The sequence below is a fragment of the Rana temporaria genome, chromosome 1 (assembly GCF_905171775.1).
Source record: "Rana temporaria chromosome 1, aRanTem1.1, whole genome shotgun sequence".
Taxonomy (NCBI): Eukaryota; Metazoa; Chordata; class Amphibia; order Anura; family Ranidae; genus Rana; species Rana temporaria.
Genome location: NC_053489.1, coordinates 523,725,607 through 523,751,386, shown reverse-complemented (window position 1 = coordinate 523,751,386; position 25,780 = coordinate 523,725,607). Strand labels below are relative to the sequence as shown.

General features: G+C 41.7%; 1 protein-coding gene across 3 annotated transcripts in view; it reads left to right on the top strand.

Moving 5' to 3' along the window:
- LRBA (LPS responsive beige-like anchor protein) overlaps positions 1-25,780 on the top strand; it is a 789,979-nt gene that overhangs the window by 538,343 nt on the left and 225,856 nt on the right. For all 3 annotated transcript variants that reach the window (XM_040331890.1, XM_040331889.1, XM_040331891.1), the window contains one exon: positions 16,431-16,548. In XM_040331890.1, coding sequence (XP_040187824.1) covers positions 16,431-16,548 — 118 coding nt within the window. The remainder of the gene's footprint in view (positions 1-16,430; positions 16,549-25,780) is intronic.

Here is a 25,780-nt window from a genome sequence, read left to right as displayed (position 1 = left end):
TTTCTCAAGATGCTGTCACATGGAAGTCATCAGACCAATAAATCTAAAGTCCCACCCACCAACACCCCCTATTGATGACCTCACACAATTCAAGGGTAAAAAACACACTGGGCAGAGGTCAAAAAATGATAACAAAAAGAGCAAATCACAGTAGTGCATCAAAAAAGGAAAATACACAGAATCCCTGCTTAAATAAAAATATTAAATCTAAAAATAGCTCCTGCATAAAATTTGCAAAATGCAGACAAAGTATGAAAAACAAAGCATATTGTAAACAATCACAAGATGGTTGACATTGCAAATAGCACACACCAGACAGGCATGGACCACTCATAATTAGTAACATGAAATAAAAATAATAAAACAAGTGTGGTGCTAGGACAACATGGCAACAAATGAGAAATAACCACTAAAATACTACACAGGACCAAACATCCCACATGTGCTAAAAATAAACAAGTGTTTGTGTGTGCTTCACACATTGGTAGGTTTATTGTCGCCCACCCTTATTTACCTGTTTTGGGGGCCAGGGATCAAACTGAAAACCTAAGTATTCTGAATGCAGCATTATGAAAACAAAATATATTTAATTTATACTAAATTTAATTATTTTTCCAGTCTGTACTACACAGCAAGAAGTAGAAGGTACTGTCTTTGCTTTCTCTTAGATGATGAGACTGGACACCATAGATGCATTTCAAATATGTATAATTTCTACCACATTGGGGGGTTACTAAAACTAGAGCAGACAGAATCTGAAGTTGTGTAAGGCAACTTAGCTTCTGGCCTCGGCTTGTTTGTCACCTGGACAGGAAGTAGTCTTGTACACACGATCGGATTTTCTGACGGGAATTGTGTGATGACAGGTTGTTGGTGGAAAATCCAACAGTTTGTGTGCTCCATTGGACAATTGTCGGATTTTCCGCAGACAAATGTTGGATGGCACGCTTTAAAACGCTTTAAAATTTTCCGTGGACATTAGTCTGTTGGATTTTCCGAGCATGTGTCTGCAAGTCCATCGGACAAAAGTCCAAAGTACAAACACGCATGCTCGGAATCAATGTTCACCAAACACAACATTAGCAGAAGGTGCCCAAAGGGTGGCGCTAGAGCTGAAAACCTACGTAGTTTTGTGTTTGCATGCAAGACAAATTCCTGGCCAACGCCCTTCGGACAAAAGTCCTACTCTTTATCTGCAGAAAATCCGATCATGTGTATGAGGCTTAAGAGCAAATCTCTCCAGCCGGGACATAGACAGCAATACAAATTATAAAAAAAAAATTATTGCACTTTTTATTCTGCAATTTCAGTAAGTCAAGGCTTCATAAACAGAAGCATAGACATGCACTGGAAACTTGATATAGCAACTGTACATTACACTGCCATGTCAATCAGTCTCCTGCACAACCAAGCCCTAAAAAAAGGGGGAACATTTTACCCTTAAATTGCATTAGCGTTCAACTGATAAAAGTACAATCATTTGCATCTACCCTTTGATTTATCCCTTTGGGACTCTTAAGGCCCGTGCACACGATCAGACTTTCCAATGGGAAAAAATAAAAAAAACATAACTTGGACTATAAATGGAAATGTTTTGTTCAGTCTTATCTGTGTGAATTATAACAGTGGAAGATGACCCAAATGATTGTACCACTAGGTGGAGCTTCCGTATATTTACGCGAGGAATATGCTAATTAGGTATGTACGCTATATGAGGTGTAGCTAATGTTAAGTATGGACGTCCTTCCCGCGTCGAGTTTTGAAAATTTTACGTAGTTTGCGTAAGTTGTTCGTGAATAGGGCTGTACGTAAGTTACGTTCACATCGAAAGCATTGACGATTTGTGGCGTAATTTCGAGCATGCACACTGGGATTTTTTCACGAACGGCGCATGCGCCGTTCGTAAAAAAACCTTGATTACACGGGGTCACAGTTAATATACATAAAACACGCCCACATCATCCCCATTTGAATTAGGTGGGCTTAAGCCGGACCAAATACGTTACGCCGCCGTAACTAAGGGCGCAAGTTCTTTCTGCATACGGAAATTGCGCCCTAAGTTACGGCGGCGTACCGTATCTGAGATACGTTACGCCGCGCCGACAGATACTGCAATGTATCTGAATCCGGCCCTTGGACTTGAGAAAAAGAACTGAACAAGGTTAATGTCACCTTGCCTTGTGGCCACATCAAAGAAAGTTGACTGCAAAATCTCCACAGGTAATTTGCATGTGAAAAGGTCACATTTTCATTATCTGAAAAAGATACTTTTTTAGGACAACTTCATGAAAAACCTGGGCTGCTTTGTCTACATATGCTTAAAAAAAACTATGAGAATACTCTGACAATGATTTTGGGCATCAAATACAGGTTGCCAGATGTTTCAGGCATTCAGAACTGTATGTCAGTTAAGGGAAAGCACAATTTGCTGCGGTCATTTTGGTTGGCATATTTGCTTTGATAAAATAAATTGTACGATTTGAACTGAACAGTAAAAACACACATTACTTGCTTGGTAAACAAGCCGTAGTGATGAATGAGCAGCGCTGGGAGCCAATAAGTAAAGCAGCTCTATTACATACTTTGCTAAAAACTGTACAATTGTAAAGACATTTTATGATTCAGCAACAGTCTACTTACTGAGGAAAGCCTTAAATCATTATCGCTTTTATTTGTGTAATATTCCCTGCTTTCCCTTAATTCTCTTTTCTTGACAGTTATGGACATGTTTCCTAATAGCTCTGGCATTTAAAGATAAGACGGCTTGTAAACAGATTAACTTTTTTTTAAATAGGCAGCAATTTCATCCACAATAATGTACCAATTCATAAACACCATTGAAACCAAAAATTTGAACACAAGATAAATGACCTATTGTATAATGCCTGCTATTAGGCTGACTTGATGGCCCTGTGTTCAGGAAGATAAGCCCCTTGTATTATTGCACTGTAATAAAATGAGATCATGTTTTAGCACTATAGATAAAGGAAATGCTGCATATATCTAGTACTGGGGATCAAGACACTTAATGTCCATAGCCTCCATAAATTCAGCACTCATTTTGCCCGTAATACAAATTATATTTCCAAGTAATATTTTAAAGCACATTGCATTTCAAAAGAATAAAGGAAATTAGGCGACCAAAGTTCAATTTGTAGCATGTTATTAACCATTTCCACTTGAGCAGATCAGGAAGAGGATAATAAATGAGAGTTTTATTATTACATTCCCACTCAAATGAAGTGGTATTGGCGATAAGGACTCAAAATAATGGCCATTGTGTATAGTGAAATCAGTCAATGTCCTTGTGTCTTGTGTGTGTTGTTTTTTTTTTTTTTTTTTTCCGGGGAAATGTTTTTTTAGAGAGCAATGAACCTTAGTTTTTAGAAAGCCAAAAGCAATTATTTGTACCAACACTTTCAATATTGTTCTTTAATGCATTAAAGAAGAGGACTGCAAAACACTTTCAGGATCTATGCTGACTAAATATTTTGCAGTTTCAAATAAACAACAATCCTTATTGTGAGAAAAAAATAGGCGCTAAATAAATGAAGAGGCAAACAAAAAGAGTTATTGCCTGTAGCGACCAACCATTTTTTATTTTTTGGATCATTGAGTAATAATTCTTGCTTTTGTTCCTATTTTCTCCACTGTTTACGCAACTGCCATTGTACTGTTGATAGTCATGGCCTTCAACAGACCCGAAGATACATTAAAAAAAAATGTTACCCATGTGTCCAGTCCTATTCCTCTGTGTCATACCTCTCAGTGTTGGAAACTGGCACAGGCAGTATGGCTCTCTTTGACATCTGATCCAAAATCTTATTGGTTGTTGTATTCAGATGATCATATACAGTATGTCACAAAAGTGAGTACTCCCCTCACATTTTTGTAAAAAATGTAATATAACTTTTCATGTGACAACACTTAAGAAAATACACTTTGCCACGATGTAAAGTAGTGAGTGTACAGCTTGAAAAACGGTGTACGTTAGCTGCCCCCTCAAAATAACTCAACACACAGCCATTAATGTCTAAACTGCTGGCAAAAAAAGTGAGTACACTCCTAAGTGAAAATGTCCAAATTGGGCCCAATTAGCAATTTTCTCTCCCCGGTGTCACGTGACTCTTTTTTAGTGTTACAAGGTCTCAGGTGTGAATGGGGAGCAGGTGTGTTAAATTAGGTGTTATCGCTCTCGCTCTTTTATACTGGTCACTGGAAGTTCAACATGGCATCTCATGGCAAAGAACTCTAAGGATCTGAAAAAAAATTGTTGTTCTACATAAAGATGGCATAGGCTATAAGAAGATTGCCAAGACCCTGAAACCGAGCTTCAGAACAGTGACCAAGACTATACAGCGGTTTAACAGGGCAGGTTCCACTGAGAACTGGCTTAGCCATGGTCGACCAAAGAAGTTGAGTGCATGTGCTCTGCATCATATCCAGAAGTTGTCTTTGGGAAATAGATGTATGAGTGCTGCCAGCATTGCTGCAGAGGTTGAAGGGGTGGGGAGGGGGGGTCAGCCTTTCAGTGCTCAGACCATATGCCACTCACTGCATCAAATTGGTCTGCATAACTGTCGTCCCAGAAGGAAGCCTCTTCTAAAGATGATGCACAAGAAAGCCAGAAAATAGTATGCTGAAGACAAGCAGACTAAGGACATTTATTACTGAAACCATGTCCTGTGGTCTGATGAGACCAAGATAAACTTGCTCAGATGGTGTCAAGTGTGTGGCGGCAACCAGGTGAGGAGTACAAAGACAAGTGTGTCTTGCCTACAGTCAGTCTGTGGGGCATCCTCAAACAGAAGGTGGAGGGGAGCATGGTCTGTAACATCCACCAGCTCTGTAATGTCATCATGGAGGAGTGGAAGAGGACTCCAGTGGCAACCTGTGAAGCTCTGGTGAACTCCATGCCCAAGAGGGTTAAGGCAGTACAGTTTGTATGGCCCCCACATGCTTGTATGCATGCCTGACAACGTCGGGGAATGCTCTTAATGAGATGATGGATGATGTCCTGGGGTATTTCCTCCCAGATCTGGACCCGAGCATCACTGAGCTCCTGAACAGACTGAGGTGCAACCTGGTGGCGTCAGGTGGACCGAAACATAATGTCCCAGAGGTGTTCTATTGGATTTAGGTCAGGCGAGCGTGGGGTTCAGTCAGTGCTATCAATTCCTTCATCCTCTAGGAACTGGCTGCATGCTCTCGCCACATGGGGCCGAGTATTGTCGTGCACCTGGAGGAACCCAGGACCCACTGCACCAGCATAGGGTTTGACAATGGGTCCAAGAATTTCATCCTGATACCTAATGGCAGTCAGGGTGCCACTGTCCAGTCTATAGAGTGGCCTGCTGGAGGTCATTTTGTAGGGCTCTGGCAGTGCTCATCTTGTTCCTTCTTTGCACAAAGGAACAGATGCTGGTCCTGCTAATGGTTAAGAACCTTCTATGGCCCTGTCCAGCTCTCTTGTAACTGCATTTGCAAAAAAATGTAACAATTTTTTTTTTTCTTCAAAATGGGCAGTATTTTTTAAATATTGTTTTTCGGTAGTTAAAGCAGTAGCAAAAAAAACTGTGGTGATTAAATTCCACCAAAAGAAAGCTCTTTCTATCTCTAAAACTACGGCCCTTCAGCTGTTGTGGAACTACACATCCCATTGAGGAATTGTAAACCTCTGACATTCACAGACATGACTAGGCATAATGGGAATTGTAGTTCCTGAACAACTGGAGGGCCGTGGTTTGAAGATCCCTGCTCTAGGGTTAATTTTAGAGTAGTGCCTGGTCACTGTATATATTTTTTTATACCCGTATAGCCATTTGACCAATGTTCCCTAGTGCCTGTAAATGTTCTTTCATTATGTACCTGATTGATCCTGCCATTCACCTTTCTTCCATTTTCTAAACTGACCACACAAAGCACAGAAGCTGATCTGTATTAGCGTGTTAGGTTTTAATCATTTGACTAGTCATTCAAAGGTATAGGACACTGTACAGAGACAAAACATGCCTGTATTGGGTAGGTTATTTAGCCACCATGCCACACCAATCAATCGCAACCTGCCTCTTGAACATGCTCCCTGCTCAAGCACAGCTCTCATCTTGCCTCAGTGGCGAACAGACTATTGAATACAAGCATACTGTGTTTCTGCACAGTGTCCTGTACCCCATACCCAGGAAGAAGAGATGGTCACATGACAGAACTTTTTTAATTTAAGATAAGATTGAGCATTTCTGAAACTAAGCAAAGACAGTAAGAAAGTGTCTCTAACATTGTACAGTGCCTTGAAAAAGTATTCATACCCCTTTGACATTTTCCAAATTTTGTCATGTTACAACAAAAAAACTTAACCAGAGATCTGACCTGTCTGGTGTGTTCCTTGGCCTTCATGATTCTGTTTGTTCACTAAGGTTTGCTAACAAACCTCTGAGGGCTTCACAGAACAGCTGTAAATGTATTGAGAATAGATTACACACAGGTGAACTCTATTTACTAATTAGGCGACTTCTGAAGGCAATTGGTCCCACTAGATTTTTTTTGTGGGTTTTATAATAAAGGGGGCTGAATGCAAATGCACACCACACTTTTAAGATATGTATTTATACAAAATGTAAAAAACATTTATAATTTTCCTTTCACATGACAATTATGTGCCACTTTGTGTTGGTCTATCACATAAAATCCCATTAAAATACATTTAGGTTTTAAGTTGTAACATGACACAATTTGGAAAATTTCAAGGGGTATGAATATTTTTTCAAGTCACTGTATGTTCACAGCTACTTTACGGAAATATTTTATTTTTAAATGACTCTAAAGTGCATCTGTCCTGCACAAATATTATGTGATTGGACTGGAATTGTATGTGCTATAAATATGTCTGCCACATAAACTTTCAAAGAAATGGTTTTACCCATCCGAAGTGACATCAATTTGCCATTATCTGCTTCATATATCAAACAGAGTTCTAAGAAAATATCAATACCATTGGTTGATATAAATGAAATTAATTTTTAAATCTAGACAACAGAAAAATTGTGTTGCCTTGCAGAAGAAGCATCTCTGTCCTCTTGTAACATTTAAGGTCAAGAGGTCAAGTAATTTTCCCAGTTTTCAATGAGATCTAGTGAAATATGAACTTCATTCTCACTTGGCCTCATAGTGATAAGATAAAATGAGCTGATACATCATTTCCAGCAGTCCTATTATCCTCTGGATATCTGAAGGCAAAACCTCAGATATTTAAAGCTGCCCACCAGCCCATCTTATAGATCTAGTTTGTGCCCGATCTTTATACGGTTCATTTTGGGGTTTAATTACTTTCTTCAGGAATTTTACGTTTTGTCCAAATAAAAGGGGGGGGGGGGAATACGCGGTACTTTTATTTTAGCATAGTTGAATTTTTAGTGTTAAATTCCTTTTTTTTTTGTATGTGTACTGGCAATGTATGTTTTCTAATGTACTTTACACAGGAATGCAAGTAGTAGTCTTGTAGACAAATAAAAATGGTTGTTGTGTTCTTAAGTAGGGATGAACTCGGGCATGTTCAGATCCTAGTTTGAACTCAGTGATTGAACCCGTCATCTATAGTAGGCCAATCACCTGTGTCCTGGGGTATTTCCCCACCCTGCAGCTGCAGGTTTGCAATGAGCATGTATACGTGCATCTGTGGAGGATGCTTTGGCCACATATGATTGACCCAGTACAGTGACCACTTTCTGGCAAGTTGTCTCAAATGGCTTTGAAAAGGGGAGTATCTAAGTGGAGGACCCTAATAGGTTACCAACACCCCTGGGTTAGATAGGAAAAAAGGAAAATTCCCCCAGGATGGGGCTTTAACGGTAACAATGGATGGAGAAAACAAAGTGTAATACAATTTATTATATAATGAAGTACAAAAGGAAATATAAAGAACAAATTGTTTAAGAACAAGGTACATAAATAGGTGGTGCATGCATCCGCAGGGGTAAGTTCAGGCCCTACGCGTTTCGGAGTTCCGTCCCTTCTTCAGGGTCCAGAATCCATGCAGGATTATACTGTATGTAGTAAGAAATATAATGAAGCAAATTACAAAATGTATTCTTATACAAAGAAAGAGGAGCATAAAATAAGGTCTGCACAACACATATACAACGTACCCATCACCACGTGTATGAACCAAAAAGACCGGAGAACACTGTAGCAGTGGTACCAAATCCCTAAGATGGATAGGGAACAGCAAAGGGACACAAATATGGGTCCCAAAACTCCTAAGGACAAACCCGGGCGAACAGTAGAGGGTGTAGGATGTAAACACACGGCTCCTGCAAAGGCAAAAGACAGTGCATATAAAAGGTATTATAATTTTGTTAAGTTTTACATAGAGTAAGGAACTGCCAAAACCCTGTCAACTCGAACTGGTATCTAGATTGATCATAGTATATACCCCTCAGGATCTCTCCAATGCCATGATGGTAGGGGGGACCCTGTGAACCGCAGAAAAACATTTTTTATGATACAAAAGTCACTATAAATTTAAATCTGGGCTTTTTACATTCTGCTTTTGACACTTTCCTCTTTGCACATCCAGTTCCCAAGACCAACGTTTTTTGATGGGCTTCCTGCAGTCATACACCCCACATTAGTTAGCCTGCCTCGAAGCACACTTCTGCTGACTCCTTCACCTGCACTGCTCGGCATCATGTTGACAATCAACACCACCTGCCTTCTCCTCTGTTCAGCCTTGATTGGCCCTTCCTTTTCAAGGTGCCTGGTTAAACCTTTGGCCCTTGACACTCATTAAAGATTTTTCAATATACCCAACTACCTGCCATTTCCTGTATCTGGTCTTTTGTGTACTGACCCATTGAGTGTTTTCTGACCTGCTAGCATTGACCCTTTGCCTATTCAAGTCATGTCTCTGCTTGCCACCTATACTGACCCTTTGCTTATTTGCTGACCATGTCTATGCCCGCACACTCTGCATGCCCCACTGGTTACGTTCCTGCCAAGGCACCATCCCTGCCACCTTCACTGTCTTTCCCTGTACAACAGATTTTTTTTATGTCCTATCCTTGCTCTGTCACCTGGTAATAGAACTTGGCATTGGGTATTAAGTCTTAGGGGCAACCAAGTTCCAGTAGGCCTGGCTGCCTTAAGGGAAAAAGGGTTGCTATAGGCAAAGCTGCACTCACCAATTATATTTCTCACCTCGTATACTCGGGTGAGCATTACACCTGTTTGATTTGCTGTTGAGTTTTTTTATGCTGTCTGTCTGTTCATTTAGAAATCTCACTTGCAACTCATCTGGAAAGGAACGAGGACTTACAACAAGTGATGACAGAAATTGTAGCCCTTCCTTTGCTTCTTGAATGTTTTTATGCCATCTTTGTACCATTAAGACTCTTTTTTTCCTCATGTCCTAGTTTGTCTGACACCCATAAACTAGAAAATTGAGAGATTCCCCTTCACTTCCTAATTATGTCTGATGCTTGACAAACAGAAAATTAGCAGAATCTCCCAACCAGGGACACAGACAGCAATAACAGTTTGAGAGATGTTCTACTCCTACCTCAGTATTTATAATCAGTGAAGTGTTGGACAGTTATTAACCCTGTGTCATGGACTTTTTGGGTGACCATTGCACCCATGAATGTCAGTGAACCAAGCCATTTTCCGATGGCTCCATTAACAGCCAGTGCACAGAGTCTCTGCATGTGATTGGTTATAGAGACACCAATCACAGTGATCTTGGATGTAAACAGTATAAACCATTCCTCTTATAATGCAAGAAGGGGAGGAAAGGGAACTAATTAATGAATAATTTATTCTAATTCCTGGAGCAAAATACATATCATGGCAGCAGCCAATAGTTTGTTTTTTAACATCTTCCCTCTCTATGTGACCTGTATGTTAACACTTCACCTCCCTTATCCTGCACATTAACCTCCTAATCTCCTTTCTCTCACTGTATGTGACCTGTACATTAACCCCTTAATCTTTCTCCCTCTCTCTCTAAGACCCGTATGCATTGTCCCTAGTGCACCATTACCAGGTTCCAAGTTTTAGTGCTCTTCATACTTCATTTAACAAAAAGAAAAAAAAATGGGATATGTTTAGGGTTGTTTGTACTATCCCGACATTTTAATTATATTTCAAAAATGTTTTGGTCTTTTTCCTTTTATCTAGTTATAATAACACACATATTATTAACTAGCAAAAGAAGGCTTTATCTGTCTTAACCACTTGACCACTGGGCACGAAAACCCCCTTAATCACCAGACCAATTTTCAGCTTTCGGTGCTCTCACAATTTGAATGACAATTACTCAGTCATACAACATTGTACCCATCTGAAATTTTTGTCCTTTTTTTCCCACAAATAGAGCTTTCTTTTGGTGGTATTTGATCACCTCTGCGGTTTTTATTTTTTGCGCTATAAAAGAAAAAAGACTGAAAATTCTGTAAAAAAAAAAAAAAAAAATCTAGTTTCTGTCATATTAGCAGGTTATTTCTCACACACAGCATATGCATACTACAAATTACACCCCAAAACACATTCTGCTATTCCTCCCGAGTATAGCGATACCACATGTGTGCGACTTTTACACAGCGTGGCCACATAGAGAGGCCCAACATGCAGGGAGCACCATCAGGCGTTCTGGAGCACCCAGGCCAATTCTGACATTTCTCTCCTACATGTAAAAATCATCATTTATTTGCTAAAAAAATTACATAGAAACCCAAAACATTATATATGCTTTTTTTTCAAAGACCCTAGAGAATACAATGGCGGTTGTTGCAACTTTTTATCTTGCACGGTATTTTCGCAGCAATTTTTTGAACGCGTGTTTTTAAAAAAAAAACAGTTTTGTGCTTAAAAAAAAAAAAAAACAGTAAAGTTAGCCCAATGTTTTTGCATAATATGAAAGATGAAGTTACGCCGAGTAAATAGATACCCAACATGTCACCCTTCAAAATTGCACACGCTCGTGAAATTGCGCCAAACGTTGCTACTTAAAAATCCCCATAGGCGACGTATTGCAAGGTATTGGAGTATTGAGGGTATTGCGGAGTATTGGGGGGGTATTGCAGAGTATGGGGGGGGGTATTGCAGAGTATGGGGGGGGGTATTGCAGAGTATGGGGGGGTATTGCAGAGTATGGGGGGGGTATTGCAGAGTATGGGGGGGGGTATTGCAGAGTATGGGGGGGGGTATTGCAGAGTATGGGGGGGGGTATTGCAGAGTATGGGGGGGGTATTGCAGAGTATGGGGGGGGGTATTGCAGAGTATGGGTGGGTATTGCAGAGTATGGGGGGGTGGGTATTGCAGAGTATGGGTGGGTGGGTATTGCAGAGTATGGGGGGGTGGGTATTGCAGAGTAAAATAAAAAAAATTATGAGTGCAATACTCTGCAATACCCCACCCCATACTCTGCAATACCCCACCCCATACTCTGCAATACCCCACCCCATACTCTGCAATACCCACCCCCCCAGGGTGGGTATTGCAGAGTATGGGGTGGGGTATTGCAGAGTATGGGGTGGGGTATTGCAGAGTATGGGGTGGGGTATTGCAGAGTATTGCACTCATCATTATTTTTATTTTGCAGAGTATTGCGCAGGGATGGCTGGATCTGTGACTGCAATTGTCACAGATCCAGCCCACAGTGCGGCGGCTGCTGCTGCCGCCCGATCCCCCCCCCCTCCCTCTCTTCTCACACTGTACCGAACGGTACAGAGAGGAGAGGGAGGAACCGGCGTCATTACATGACGCCGGTTTGTTTACAAGTGATCGCGCCGTCATTGGACGGCGCGATCACGTGGTAAGGAGCCGCTTCCATTGGCTCCTTACCGCGAGTGCTGTTGCTGCGGGTCCCGTAGACCCGGCGAGCACCGGCGATCGCGTGTGCGCGCCCGCTCGGGCGCGCACAACGCAGTCTCTGGGAGGACGTACATTGACGCCCTCCTAGAGTACAGGAACCGCTCTGTAGCCGTATTTTGGCTATAGGGCGGTTACCAACTGGTTAAAGAGTTATATAAAATTAATTTTCCGCTGTGCAATGGTGTGATTGTCCATCAAACTATCACAGCACAGGAAACTGAAAATAACCTGGTGATGAATGAGTATTACAAGTTGATACTTAAGTAGTTAAATGTCAGTCCTAATGATTGTGGACAGCAGTGATAAAAGATGAGTTTATTTCATCACAAATGTACAGATATATTAGCTGCTAGTTTGTTTATTGAATGTTTATGTAGAGAATGTATTAGTGCCTTACCAATAAATGTAGCTATCAAAGTATGTTTTACTATTAAAATGTTCTATCCTATACTATTGGTGTATTTACCATATCTGTCAAACTTGACATAACTTCTGAGCAGTGGTGGAAATGCAGTTTCCATAGTAACTAGTTTACTAGAGGGCTGGGTTTTGTAAAAAGTGCTGTCAATTTATGACAAAAGTCCCACAGAAGACAGTCTTACATCTAATCCAATTTTAATTGAACTCCAGAGACTTTGAAGTACGTCTGTAGAAGCGGATAATTGTACTGCGTGACATAGCAGAGGCTAAACTGGGTGCATTGGTTTAACAACTGTTTCATTTTTTTCCCCTTCTTTTTAGTATTGGAAAAAAAATTGATACATCCTCCCTAAACCTTTGCCTGTGTGTATATGTATATATAATACCATTTTTCTAGGTAAATATATTTCTAAAGGTGCTATTGACATTAAATTGTCACCACAAGTCGGTAACAGACCATGCAATCCATACATACAAAGAAAACAAAACCAACAAGTTCAGAAATTAGGTTATGTGTAATAAAATGGAATGGCACAGGTAAAAGTATTGAACGCATGAAGAAAGGGAGGTGCAGAAAGGCATGGAAAGCCAAGACACCAGCTGAAATCTATCAGTAATTGGAAAGCAATCTTGCCCCTTGTTAGTGCAAATTAATATCACCTGGTTCAGTCTCAACTTTTGGCTTATAAAAAGGTGTCTCATTACCAAGGTGTCACACAAGAAACTTCTCATGATGGGTAAAAACAAAGGGCTCTCTCACACCTTCTTAACCCTATTGTTGCAAAACATACCGATGGCATTGGTTACAGAAAGATTTCTAAACTTCTGAATGTTCCAGTGAGCACTGTTGGGGCCATAATCCAAAAGTGGAAAGAACATTTCATTTCACCATAAACCGGCCAGGACCAGGTGCTTACCGCAAACTTTCTGAGTGAAAAATGTATCAGAAAAGTTGTCCAAGAGTCAAGGGCCACTTGTGGAGAGCTTCAGAAAGACCACTCATTAGCAGTTACAATTGTATCAAACAAAACAATAAGTAATGCACTCAGATGCCATGGCCTATATGCACGCTCACCACGCAAGACTCCATTGCTGAAGAAAAAGCATGTTGAAGCTCGTTTAAAGTATTCTGCACAACATTTAGACAAGCCTGTGAAATACTGGGAGAATATAGTCTGGTCAGATGAGACCACAATTGAACTCTTAGGATGCCATAATACACGCCATGTATGGTGGTCAAATGGCACTGTACATCACTCCAAAAACACCATGCCAACAGCGAAGTTTGGAGGTGGTAACATCATGGTGTGGGGCTGTTTTTCAGCATAAGGTCCTGTCAAACTTTATATCATTGAAGGAAGAATGAATAGAAAAATGTACCAATACATTCTTGATAAAAATCTGCTGCCATCTACCAGGATGATGAGATGAAATGAAAGTGGGCATTTCAGCAAGACACTGATCTCAAACACAAAGCCAAGGAAACTCTCAATTGGTTTTGAAGAAGGGAAATAAAGCTGCTAGAATAGTCCAGTCAATTGTCTGACTTGAATCCAATGGAAAAACTATTGGAAAGAACTACAGATCAGAGTTTATAGAAGAGGCCCATGGAACTTTCGAAATTTGAAGACTGTGTGGAAGAATGGGCAAAAATCACACCTGAGCAATGCATGCAACTAGTTTCTCCATACAGGAGAGACCTCTTAAAGCTGTCATTACCATTCAAGGATTTTGTTCACTAAATTTAAATTAGCATGTTCAATACTTTTTCCTATTATGAGGAGTATGTACTGTGTTTCCCCGAAAATAAGACCTTCCCTGAAAATTAGACCTAGTGTGATTTTTGGGGATGGCTGCATTATAAGCTTTAGTTTAAGGTGGTTGTAAAATTCTAGAATCCACTCTAATACAGTATTATATAATGTAAAATGTGTGTGTTTCTGTAATATAATTGTGCCATATACCTTCGGTACAATGCCACTCAGCTGACATCCCGCTGCTCTACTCCTCTTCTCCCAGCTGTCAGTGAGGGCATCCCCCCTCTCTTCAGTGCTTGGAGCAGGGAAGAGAGCTCCGGCGGGTCACGGAAGCACTTGCCGCTATAACTAAGGTATTTGGCACAATTATATTACAGAAACACACACATTGTACATTATACATACACTTTTACTTGGTCCACACTGGGGATTCCTGACTGGCGGGGAGGGAGAGGGGGAGGGAAGACCGCACATTACATAAGACCTGCCCTGAAAATAAGCCCTAGTGTGTCTTTTGTCACCCAAAGATAATATAAGACGCAGTCTTATTTTTGGGAAAACAAGGTACTGTTTGAATTATGCAGTCATTTTCTGCTCATTTTGAAGCTGGGTTGTAACTAGGGTTGTCCTGATACCGATACTAGTATCGGTACCAGGACGATACAGAGCATTTGCGTGAGTACTTGTACTCACGCAAATGCTCCCGATGCCTGACCCGATACTTGGTCAGCGGGCGAAAGTTTTGAGCGGATAGGTCAGGCAGAGTTTGCAAGCGGAGAGGGCGGGTGTATGCTGCTCTCTCCCTCCGCTCGCCACGTCCCCCTCCGTGCATCTGCTGTCCTCCATGCTGTGTCCTGTGTCCCCCTAGTGATGCTGCTGTCGGCGCTCCTCCGATTTTCTTGCTGTGCTCCATGCTGTGTCCTGTGTCTCCCCCCGAGTGATGCTGCTTTCTGTGCTCAGTGTCCCCCTCCGTGATCCCGCTTTCTTCATGTCCTCATCCATGCTCTGTGTTGTCCTCCTCTGTGATGCTGCTCCCCCCCTCCATGCTGCGTGTCCCCCCTCCTGCTGCTGTCCCCCTCTGCGCTATGTTTCCCCTCCGTGTCGTCCTCCACTCCCTCTGTCCTTGTCAGGATGGAGAGCGGAGGTAGGAGCCACTAAACCCGCCTCCTACCTGTGATCACTGACTCTGTCCATTCACATAACTGAAGCATCGTAACCTGTGTTTACGATGCTTCAGTTTATGAATGGACAGGAGCCTCTGTCTCCTGTCCATTCATTTCAGCTGAGGCTGCTGAGAAAGGGACTGAGGAATCTGTATCCCTAGTCCCTTTCTCTGTCTTATTGGGAGATGTCAGAGGTCTGTTAAGACCCCTGACATCTCACCAAAGCCCCCCCAACAGGGCTGATTAAAAAAAATATATTTTTTTTGCAATAAATAATTAAAAAAAATAAAATGTAAAAAATAAAAAAAACACTGACAATCCACTACCCCCCCCTAAAAATATATATATATATATATCACTGTAAAAAAAAAAAAAGCCACTGTCACACGACATTAAAAAAAGTATCGGTATTCGGTATCGGCGAGTACTTGAAAAAAAAGTATCGGTACTTGTACTCGGTCTCAAAAAAGTGGTATCGGGACAACCCTAGTTGTAACCAACAAGATCTTTGACATGCATAATTTTCCACCATAACATTCATTCTGGTTGCTCTTCACATAAACCTTTGTAAGGTTCTATGATGGTTCACAGGATTGTCGGTCTTGTAATTGTATGTCTGCCCTGAAAGCTTGCATTAAATTCTTATTGCAGTTGACCTGGTCAAAAAATTACATTGGATTGTAAAACCCAATAAAAATGTATTGAATTGAAAATATGCAATGGTTATTAAAGTCTGTACTGAACATGTCATCTCAGCATCTTGAGTCTGGAATGGTTTAGATATGTCATATTGAATCCATTGAAGAGCTGATACAGCCTTTAAACAAAATATGAATTGTGTTCTCCAAAAATCTTAAGACGGCCATTTTCACACACAGACATTGTATTATTATTTGCTAGGTTACTGAGTGACAACTGTTAAACTGGCTGGGGTTTTCTTGCAAAATCATTGCTGAATAAGAAATATGTAGCTACCTCCATTTTCCTAACACTCATCGGTTATTTTCAGTTTTGGTGAACTCCTGTAAATGTGATTATTTTTTTATGTTAGAATACTTATACTCTGTTTTATTACAGCCACTTGAAGCTGGAAATATTTAAATATTCACTAAATCTTACTGTTCACAGTACTGCATTAGAATGCCACGTTATATTTTAGTAATGCTTCATATTGGAAAAGTTTGTACTGTAATGCTTTAAGTACATTTTTTTTTTGTCCTTTCAGATTTTGGCCTACACTGAGGGAGTGCATGGAAAATGGCTCTTCACAGAAATCCGTGCCGTATTCTCAAGGCGATATCTTTTGCAGAACACAGCCCTGGAAATATTCATGGCAAACAGAGGTAATGTCTTAGTACATAATACCGCATAATGGTAACATAACATGGGCATGTTTAAGTTTTTTTTAAGGGATGGGGATGTTAAAAATGTATTATATGTAATTTACATAAGTAACCCAGAAATAATCCAAATGATATTTGGATAAAAAATAAGACCTGTGTCTATTAACTTTAAGTTTATCCAGAGAAAGGAAAAGCTCTTATAAAGTGGGATCCAGTTTGCAAAAAAAAGTATTCCTGACCCAGTTAAATGACCCACTGGATCATTGTTTATATATATATATATATATATATATATATATATATATATATATATATATATATATATATATATATATTACTTATAAGCAGCCATTTAAAGTGTATATAAACACAATTTAAAACTGCTAGAGCCAGTTCTAGTGAAAGAGTATTTCACATTTAAAGGGGCTGTAAAGGTAAAAAAAAAAATCCCCAAATAGCTTCCTTCACCTTAGTGCAGTCCTCCTTCACTTACTTCATCCTTCGATTTTGCTTTTAAATGTCCTTATTTCTTCTGAGAAATCCTCACTTCCTGTTCTGTCTGTAACTACACACAGTAATGCAAGGCTTTCTCCCTGGTGTGAAGAAAGCCTCTTGAGGGGGCGAGCAGGCAAGTCAGAACGCCCACTAACACACAGCTCCTTTCTCTATCTGCAAAGTAGAGAGCGTCCTGACACTCCTGCTCGCCCCCTCCCTCTCAAGAGGCTCTCTCCACACCAGGAAGAAAGCCTCACATTACGGTGTGGAGTTACAGACAGAAGAACAGGAAGTGAGGATTTCTCAGAAGAAATAAGGACATTTAAAAGCAAAATGGAAGGATGAGGTAAGTGAAGGAGGACTGCACTAAGGTAAAGGAAGCTATTTAGGGATTTTTTTTTTTTACCTTTACAACCCCTTTAACTGTTATTATAGTGAAGAACCTTTTATACATGTAAAAAATTTTTTTTTTTTTATCTCTGCCCTCTTCTCGATGCCTAACCTTCTGATATGTCCATAGATTGTCTGAAGTTGAGATTGGAAAAAATGTAGGTTCTTGTGAATACCAATGTCTTTGGTTTAAATTAAATCATATTAGTAAGAGTAAAAGGAAGGGAAAAAAATATGGTTCACTAAAGAGGAAGTGGGATAGTGAAGAAGAAAAAATTAGAATACATGGGATTCAAGGTAACAAAAGTTTAGACAATTGATAGAGAAGTGTATAAAAGCAGACAAAAGGAGGCCAAGCACATTAATAGTGCCACCAAAGCACAGAAAGTGGAGGAAATTACTCAACCTATTAAGAAAAGAGATTATTTTTTTTGGAACAGAGTGATAGAATAAAAAAAAATACAATGGGATCACGGAAATGAACTGGGTATAACACTTATTTTGACGGAACCCTGGATGTAGAAAACCATTTTAAACGATTTTCATTTAAATTTATTTTACACTAATAAATAGCAGAGAAACTGACTCCCCTAAATCTTAAAGGGGTTGTAAAAGTTCATGTTTTTTTACCCTGTGCAACCGCCCCCCCCCCCCCCAGCCCCCCGTTTTACTTACCTGAGCCCTGGAAAGTCCCGCGTTGTGAATGCTCGATCTTTGCTTGGGCTTCTCTGCTTTTCATTGGTTAGATTGAGAGCAGCGCAGCGATTGGCTCCCGTTGCTGTCATTTAATTCTAATGATGTTGTGGGCGGGGCCGAGTCCTGCCATTGGCGGCTATGGACGCTGATTTCAGGACTCAGGAGAGAGCCCACAAGGTAACCCCCTTGGGAGAACGCTTCCCAGAGGGGGTTATCTGAAGCGGGGAGGGGCAGAGAGAGTCGCGGAGGGACCCCAGAAAACGCTGTTCAGGGCTACTCTGTGCAAAACAAGCTGCACAGTGGAGGTAAGTATGATATGTTTGTTATTTAAAAAATAATGTAATCGAACCTTTACAACCACTAATGGTATTCATCCCAGAGTTTCTGTTTTCATTTTTATTGTTTTTTTAAAAGAGAAATATAAAGAGTTCCAAAATAAAAAAACAACTGTAATATCATTGATTACATCCAGCACATTCAGGAAATATTGTTAGGAAAGCTGGAAAAGAAAAGCACCCTACAATTATTACAGGTTGGCAGTGCAAAGTGTCCTCCCAGTATCAAAAAAATCATCCCAGAGTTCTAAAAGAACTTCTTGATATAGTTGTTGGACCATTAACTGATTCTTTTAAATCAATCTCTTCTAAAAGTTCCCCAGGACTAGTGGAGAGCTAATATTGTACCCAATCCAACTTTTAGAACTCTTAAAGGGCCGGGAGGCAATCAGCATGAAGGGGTTAACATCTGTTCTTGGCAAATTAATTGACTCATTTTTAAAAAGGAGGATCATTGATCACTTCAAAACACAACTTGCTGGCCCAAAGCAGCATTGCTTTACTAAGGGCAAATAATGTCAAACTACTCTGATCACATTTTTTGACTATATCACAAATGTTTGAACACTTTGCGCTACAATCCAGATAATATAGATACCACCAGTGTACTACTACAAAAAATTGTCAGCAGCCAGCTAGCACTGACATGTGTTCCCACAACCAAAACAGAAGTTTTTCCTTTAAATTGCAGCACTGCTGTAAACATATACCAAAGAAAATAAATAACAATAAAATCCACAAATAAATAATATCCAGTGTACTGGTAAACAAATATAACTTATACTGGCCCTGGCCACTTGGGGTGTCTATCTTCACCACACAGGAACCTATCTATGGAGTCTGGCACAGCCTAGTGCTGGACAGACACTGTTGGTCATACAGCAGAAAAACACAAGGTCTTTTGATTTTTATCACACAGAAAAATCAATTTCCTCCTCGCCTCCTCAGAAGACCGGCATGGGTTCCCCCCCAGGGGGCATACCAGGCCCTTAAGTATGGTATGGATTGTAAGGAGAACCCCCTACGCTGAAAAAAAACGTGTGGGAGTCCCCCCACAATCCATTCCAGACCCGTATCCAAGCACGCTGCCCGGCCGGCCAGGAAAGGAGTGGGGACGAGCGAGCACCCCCCCTCCTGAGCCGTACCAGGCCGCATGCCCTCAACATGGGTGGGTTGGGTGCTCTGGGGCAGGGGGGCGCCCTGCGGCCCCCCCACCCCAAAGCACCCTGTCCCCATGTTGATAAGGACAGGGCCTCTTCCCGACAACCCTGGCCGTTGGTTGTCTGGGTCTGCGGGCATGATGGGACCGTGACGTCATAAGAGGCCTATATAAATCGGTGCAAGCCAGCGTACCCGGCATTACAGCGGGAGGAAGCGACACGTCAACATCTGAAGAAAAGAAGAAGGCGGAAGACGGCAAAGAGCGGGCTTGTGCCGTCGCTAGTAATTGAGCTTAAATGAAGATAGCATCGGCCAGCCCTGAAGAAGAAGGAGGCAAAGGAGAGCGAGCAGGAGAAGAACCGGGAAGCACCAAGATGACAGCGGAGAAGATGGAAGAAGACCCTCCGGAGAGTGGAGAAGACCCCCGGAGAGTGGAGAAGACCCCCGGAGCTGACTAATAAATTATTTTAAAACCCTGTGTTGTGTGTTTATTTTATTGACATTTTTCTTCCAGGTGATAGGGTAGGGGTACGATGTACCCCATATTCATTCACCTAGGGTGGGGGGCCGGTATCTGGGGGCCCCCTTATTAAAGGGGGCTCCCAGATACTGATAAGCCCCCTGCCCGCAGACCCCGACAACCAACGGCCAGGGTTGTCGGGAAGAGGCCCTGTCCTTATCAACATAGAGACAGGGTGCTTTGGGGTGGGGGGGGCCACAGGGTGCCCCCCTGCCCCAGAGCACCCAACCCCCCATATTGAGAGCATGCGGCCTGGTAAGGCTCAGAGGGGGGGCGCTCGCTCGTCCCCACTCCTTTCCTGACCGGCCGGGCAGCGTGCTTGGACACGGGTCTGGTATGGATTGTGGGGGGACCCCCACGCCGTTTTTTTGGTGTAGGGGGTTCTCCTTACAATCCATACCAGACTTAAGGGCCTGGTATGCCCCCTGGGGGGAACCCATGCCGGTTGTTTATTTAAAATTTGGCGTGGAGTTCCCCCTCATGATTCATACCAAACGCCGTGGCTAGAATTGGCGGGAATCCAAGTCGGATCCCCGTCACTTCTATGATGGCTTTTTCCCCATCGCGGTGAGCCGGCTCGGCGCTGGCTCCCGCGACGGGGCTCGTAGGTGGTCAATCTCGCCGAGAAAGGGAGCGAGATTGACTCAATATCGCGGTCACCTACTGTACAACCCCAATTTTCAAAAAGTTGGGAAGCTGTGTAAAATCTACAAAGAACAGAATGCATTGATTTTCAAATCTCATAAACCCATATTTAATTCACGATAAAAATCATAAAACATATAAAATGTTTAAACTAAAAAATTGTACAATTTTAAGAAAAAATTAAGGTAATTTTGAAATTTATGGCAGCAACATGGCTCAAAAAAGTTGGAACGGGGTAAAAAAAAAGCTGGAACTTACAAGGAAGAGCTGGATAATGTGTTGCAACTAATTAGGTTAATTGGCAACAGGTCAATAACTTGATTGGGTATAAAAAAAAGCTATGATCTATTTACCTTAGATTGAAGCTCCTGGCGTGGCCCTGACACACCGATGTGGCCAGCGACATATCCCTGGAGTTACTTCCAGGTATCGCATGCTTCAGCAGGAGCCAACGGTAATGGCACGTCAGCTGAAGCAACGGCACGAACGAGCTGTTGCTTCAGTGCGCATGTGTCGATGATGCTGACAAATGCTGATACAAGGAATATCTCTTAAACTGTGCAGGTTTAGGAGACATCCATGGTAGCTACAGGTAAGCCCTATTTTAAGGCTTACCTGTAGTAAAAAGTGGTTGTAAAGTGTTTACAGCCACTTTAAGATGGCAGAGGTTCACCAATCTGTAAAAACCTGCATCTAAAAATTGTCCAACAGTCTCCAGAATAGTGTTCCTCAAAATTTGCAAAGGCTTTAAATATATCATCATCTACATTTACATAATATAATTAAATGGTTTTGAGAATTTGGATCTCTGAATGAATGAATGAATGAAAAACGTATAAAGCGCGGCGCATGCGAACTGAATCGCTTCTGGGCGCTAGTTGTTCGTGTCTCATGACATCAAAAGAGCAGAGTCTTGATCTGTCTTCTGAAAGTCAGGTGGTTTTCCTCCAACCGAGTGCTGGTTGGTAAAGCGTTCCATAGTCTAGGACCCTGAAAAGCAAACCTTCTTTCTCCTTTGGACTTGTATTTGGTTTTTGGTACCCTGACCAGATTTTGGTCGGTGGATCGCAGAACGCGATTCGAATTGTGAGGTTCTATCTTGTCGCAAAGATATTGCGGCGCCTTCCCATGGATGCACTTGTGTGTCAGGCAGAGTGCTTTAAATGCAATTCTGTCTTTTACTGGCAGCCAGTGAAGGGTTCTCAACGAAGGTGAGATTGATTCCCATTTTTTTTTCCCAGTCACCAGTCTGGCGGCCGTATTCTGAACGACTTGCAGACGGGAGATTTGGTACTTTGGGAGTCCGAGGTTAGCATAGTCCAGTCTGGAATTCACGATTGTTCCCACCACGACTGCTACGTCTTCTTTGGGGATAAATGGAATAAGTCTGCGTAGTAGGCGCAACAGATGGTGCGCTCCGCTGACTACTGACCCTATTTGTGCGTCCATTGTCATGAAGGTGTCGAAGATGACCCCGAGACTTTTGACTTTGGAGCTAGGGGTGATGATTTGGCCCAGAATGGGCGGGGGTGTCCAGATTGTTGCCAGTTGACTCTTTCGGCTGGCGTGAAACATAAGGAGTTCTGTTTTTGAACTGTTGAGTTTAAGATAACTCTTTGTCATCCAGTTTTCTATAAAAGAGACATTTCTCTAAACTGGGATGATGATCCTTTTTGTTGCAGATGCGAAAATACAGTTGTGTATCGTCTGCATAAGAGTGATAGAGTAGTTCTTGGCTACTGATAATATAAAAAAAAAGGGCGAAGATAGATGTTGAAAAGCACCGGTGACAGGGGGGATCCTTGGGGGACTCCACATGACACCGTGCGCTTTTCCGACGTGAAAGAACCCAATTTAACTGTTTGTGATCGGTTTTCAAGAAAGGAAGAAAACCATGGTAAATCACCTTCTGCGACTTCTGCTACCTTGGCTAGTCGCATCAGTAACAGTTTGTGGTCTACCGTGTCAAAGGCTGCGCTTAGGTCCAGCAGAACCAGGAGACAAGATTCTCCTTCGTCTGCGGCCTCGAGGGCATCGTCCCATATTTTGAGTAAGGCCGTTTCTGTCCCGTGTCCGGGACGGAAGCCTGATTATAATGGATCCAGTAGATTGTGGGTATCTAGATGCTGTTGCAGCTGTTGTACCACTACTTTCTCCATTATCTTGGAGAGAACATTTAGGCCTGTTATGGGACGGCGGTGAGTTGGGTCCTTGGGATCCAGGTTAGGTTTTTTCAAGATGGGCTGGATTGTGCCCTCTTTCAACAGGGATGGCACTGTGCCTTCCTTAAATGACTGGTTTATAAGCTGTGTGATGGGTGGTGCCAGGATGTCGGCACATTCCTTCAGCAGTTTGGTGGGGATGATATCATTGGGCGATGTGCTGTTCCGCAAAGCACCAATGATATTTTTTGTGGTATCGATAGAGATCGGTTCCAGAGTGAACTTTGTTGATTGTAGAGCGTTTCTGTGGGTGTTTTGTGGTTGATTGACGGTGGGGTTGAGGGGGGTATTGTTTTGCAGGATGCTTTCCCGGATTCTTTCAATTTTGTTGATGAAGAAATCCGATAGTTCATTACAGAACTCTTGGGTGTCTGAGTTGGGGACTTCCTGGATTCATGGTCTGGGTGACCATCTTGAAGAGTTCGCGGGGGCGGTTTAGGGCGCTGTTAATCGCCATAGAAAAATGATGTTTCTTGGCTTTGAAGATTTCTTTATGATATCATGTTGTTATTGCCTTGTAGATGATGAGGTTATCCTCTGTAGGGCTTCTTTTCCAGGCGGCTTCCGCCCTTCTGCGCTCTTGCTTCAGAAGCGACAGCTGGTTGTTGAACCAGCCAGACTTTCTTTTTCGAATGCAGGCTTTGCGTTTCGGTGCTACTAAATCGGCTGACTGTAGCAGGGCTGCGTTTATGGCATCCAGTGTATCTGCGGCTGTTTGATGTGGATGGATTGTTTTGATTCTGTTTCCCAAGGTAGATTTAAAGAGTTCCGAATGGAGCTTCTTCTGAGATCTAGCCCAGTGTATTGTCACCGGCTTGGGTGCTTTTATCACTGGGGGAATTTTGGAGATTATGAAATTGATTGCATGGTGGTCTGTCCATGGCAATGGTTCATTTTCTAAAATGCTTAATTTCAGATTTTGTCTGAAAATTAGGTCGAGTGTGTGACCTGAAGCATGTGTTTGCCCGCATATAAGTTGCTGTAGCCCTTATCCCTCCAGGTGATCGATGCAGGAGTCCGCAATGGGATCTCTGTGTGCAAGGGACAAGGCCAATCACAATATTGGATGCAGTGATCTTTGGACATTACTGTATAGGCTCAGGAATGCTTCTAAATATCACTTATAAAGAAAAAAGAGTTTCAGCGATTAGATAATTGTGTATATATAACACCAAAAATGTTATCATTTTGTAAAATAAAATGTAAATAAATAACAAAAAATGGATCATATGTAAATGTCAATCCTAACTAGTGATAGTCCTTAGTGATCTGTAAGTCTGTTTGGACCACTCCAACAAAGTGCTTCAATGTGTCCCACCACTAATCCAATGCACTCCCCAGAAAGTGTTGATGCACAAGTCATCTCAGCAAACTAGGTTTAAAAGTATTCAATGAGGTAACCCTGGGGACAGACTCCCACGAGTAATGGCCTTCTGGGAATGACAAAAGCCTTTGAGAACAGCAGATGGATGACAGGACTTTGTGGAATGGATGCTCACCAAAAGTCCAAGAGATTGATAATGATGTAGTATTTTTTTTAAAAAAATTCAATATTTGTATACTTGAAAGGTGAAACACCACTGTGTGCTCAAACATTAAAATGGTGTAATGCCTAAATCAAAGGGTGGTGCAAAGACTAAAGCACCATATGGGCATAGTGAATAAGCACTAAAACACAACAGTCCAGGAATGTGATGTACAGCCGCATCAATCGATAATGGGACTGTAAAGGAGTTGTAAAGGGAAAAAAAAATTGCCTAAAATTAATGTCTGCAAGGTAGACAGACAGAATAGTGTAATGATTCTGTTAAAAAACAAGTAAATACCTATTAAATTCCTTCATCTATATCACCTCCGGCATTCTAGTTTCTGTTCTCTCATTCACTTCCTGGTTTGCATCGCTCGTTCATGTAAGAACTACATTTCCCAGTATGAACTGCGGCACGCCCAGTAATTCACACCTCCTTGAAGTCTCTAACATGTATAGAGCGTCCTGCCGCACAGATAAAGTTCCCAGGAGGGGGTGAGCACATCACTGACCACCGCAGTAAAGCCTCCCTTCACGGTGGTCAGTAAAATCAGACAAGCAGGAAGTGAACAGAACAGAGAAGAAATAGAGCAAATTCTGAGCAAAAACGAACAATGAGGAAGTGAAAAGAGGAATGTCTGCAGGTAAAGGATGCTTATTATGAAAAAAAAAATTCCTTTACAACCCCTTAAAGCACTCTTTTTTTCCACCTAACTAGTTTCACGCTGTAGCACATCCTCAGCGCAATCCCCCCTTTTGACCACTAAGGATGCGCTAGAGTGTGAAACTAGTTGGGTGGAGAAAGAGTGCTGACATCATTGCCGCCGCATGATTTTGTTTGCGGTGGCCTTAGCTGTAAGTTCTGGATTCTGTTGTACTTACCTGTTTTTAATCCACATCCCCAGTAATTAGTACACTACTGTATATACCTTCATCTTGGTTCTGTCTTTGGTGAACATTTGTCCCATACAGTCCCATTATCCATTGATGATACTGTATATCGCATACTTGGTCAGTGCCTCTGTGTGAGGATTTTTCCTTAAAGGGCAAGAGTGTGGCTCACGAATGCCCACTTGCTGTTCACATTTTTGTGCAGCCGTCTGATCTGGTGAGCGCATTATATAGTGGTGCATAGGGCTGAAACAACTAATCGATTAATCGACAACTAATCGATAATGAAATTAATCGATTACAATTTTCAAAATCGATTAATCGGCCAGTAACATAATGGGGTTAAAAA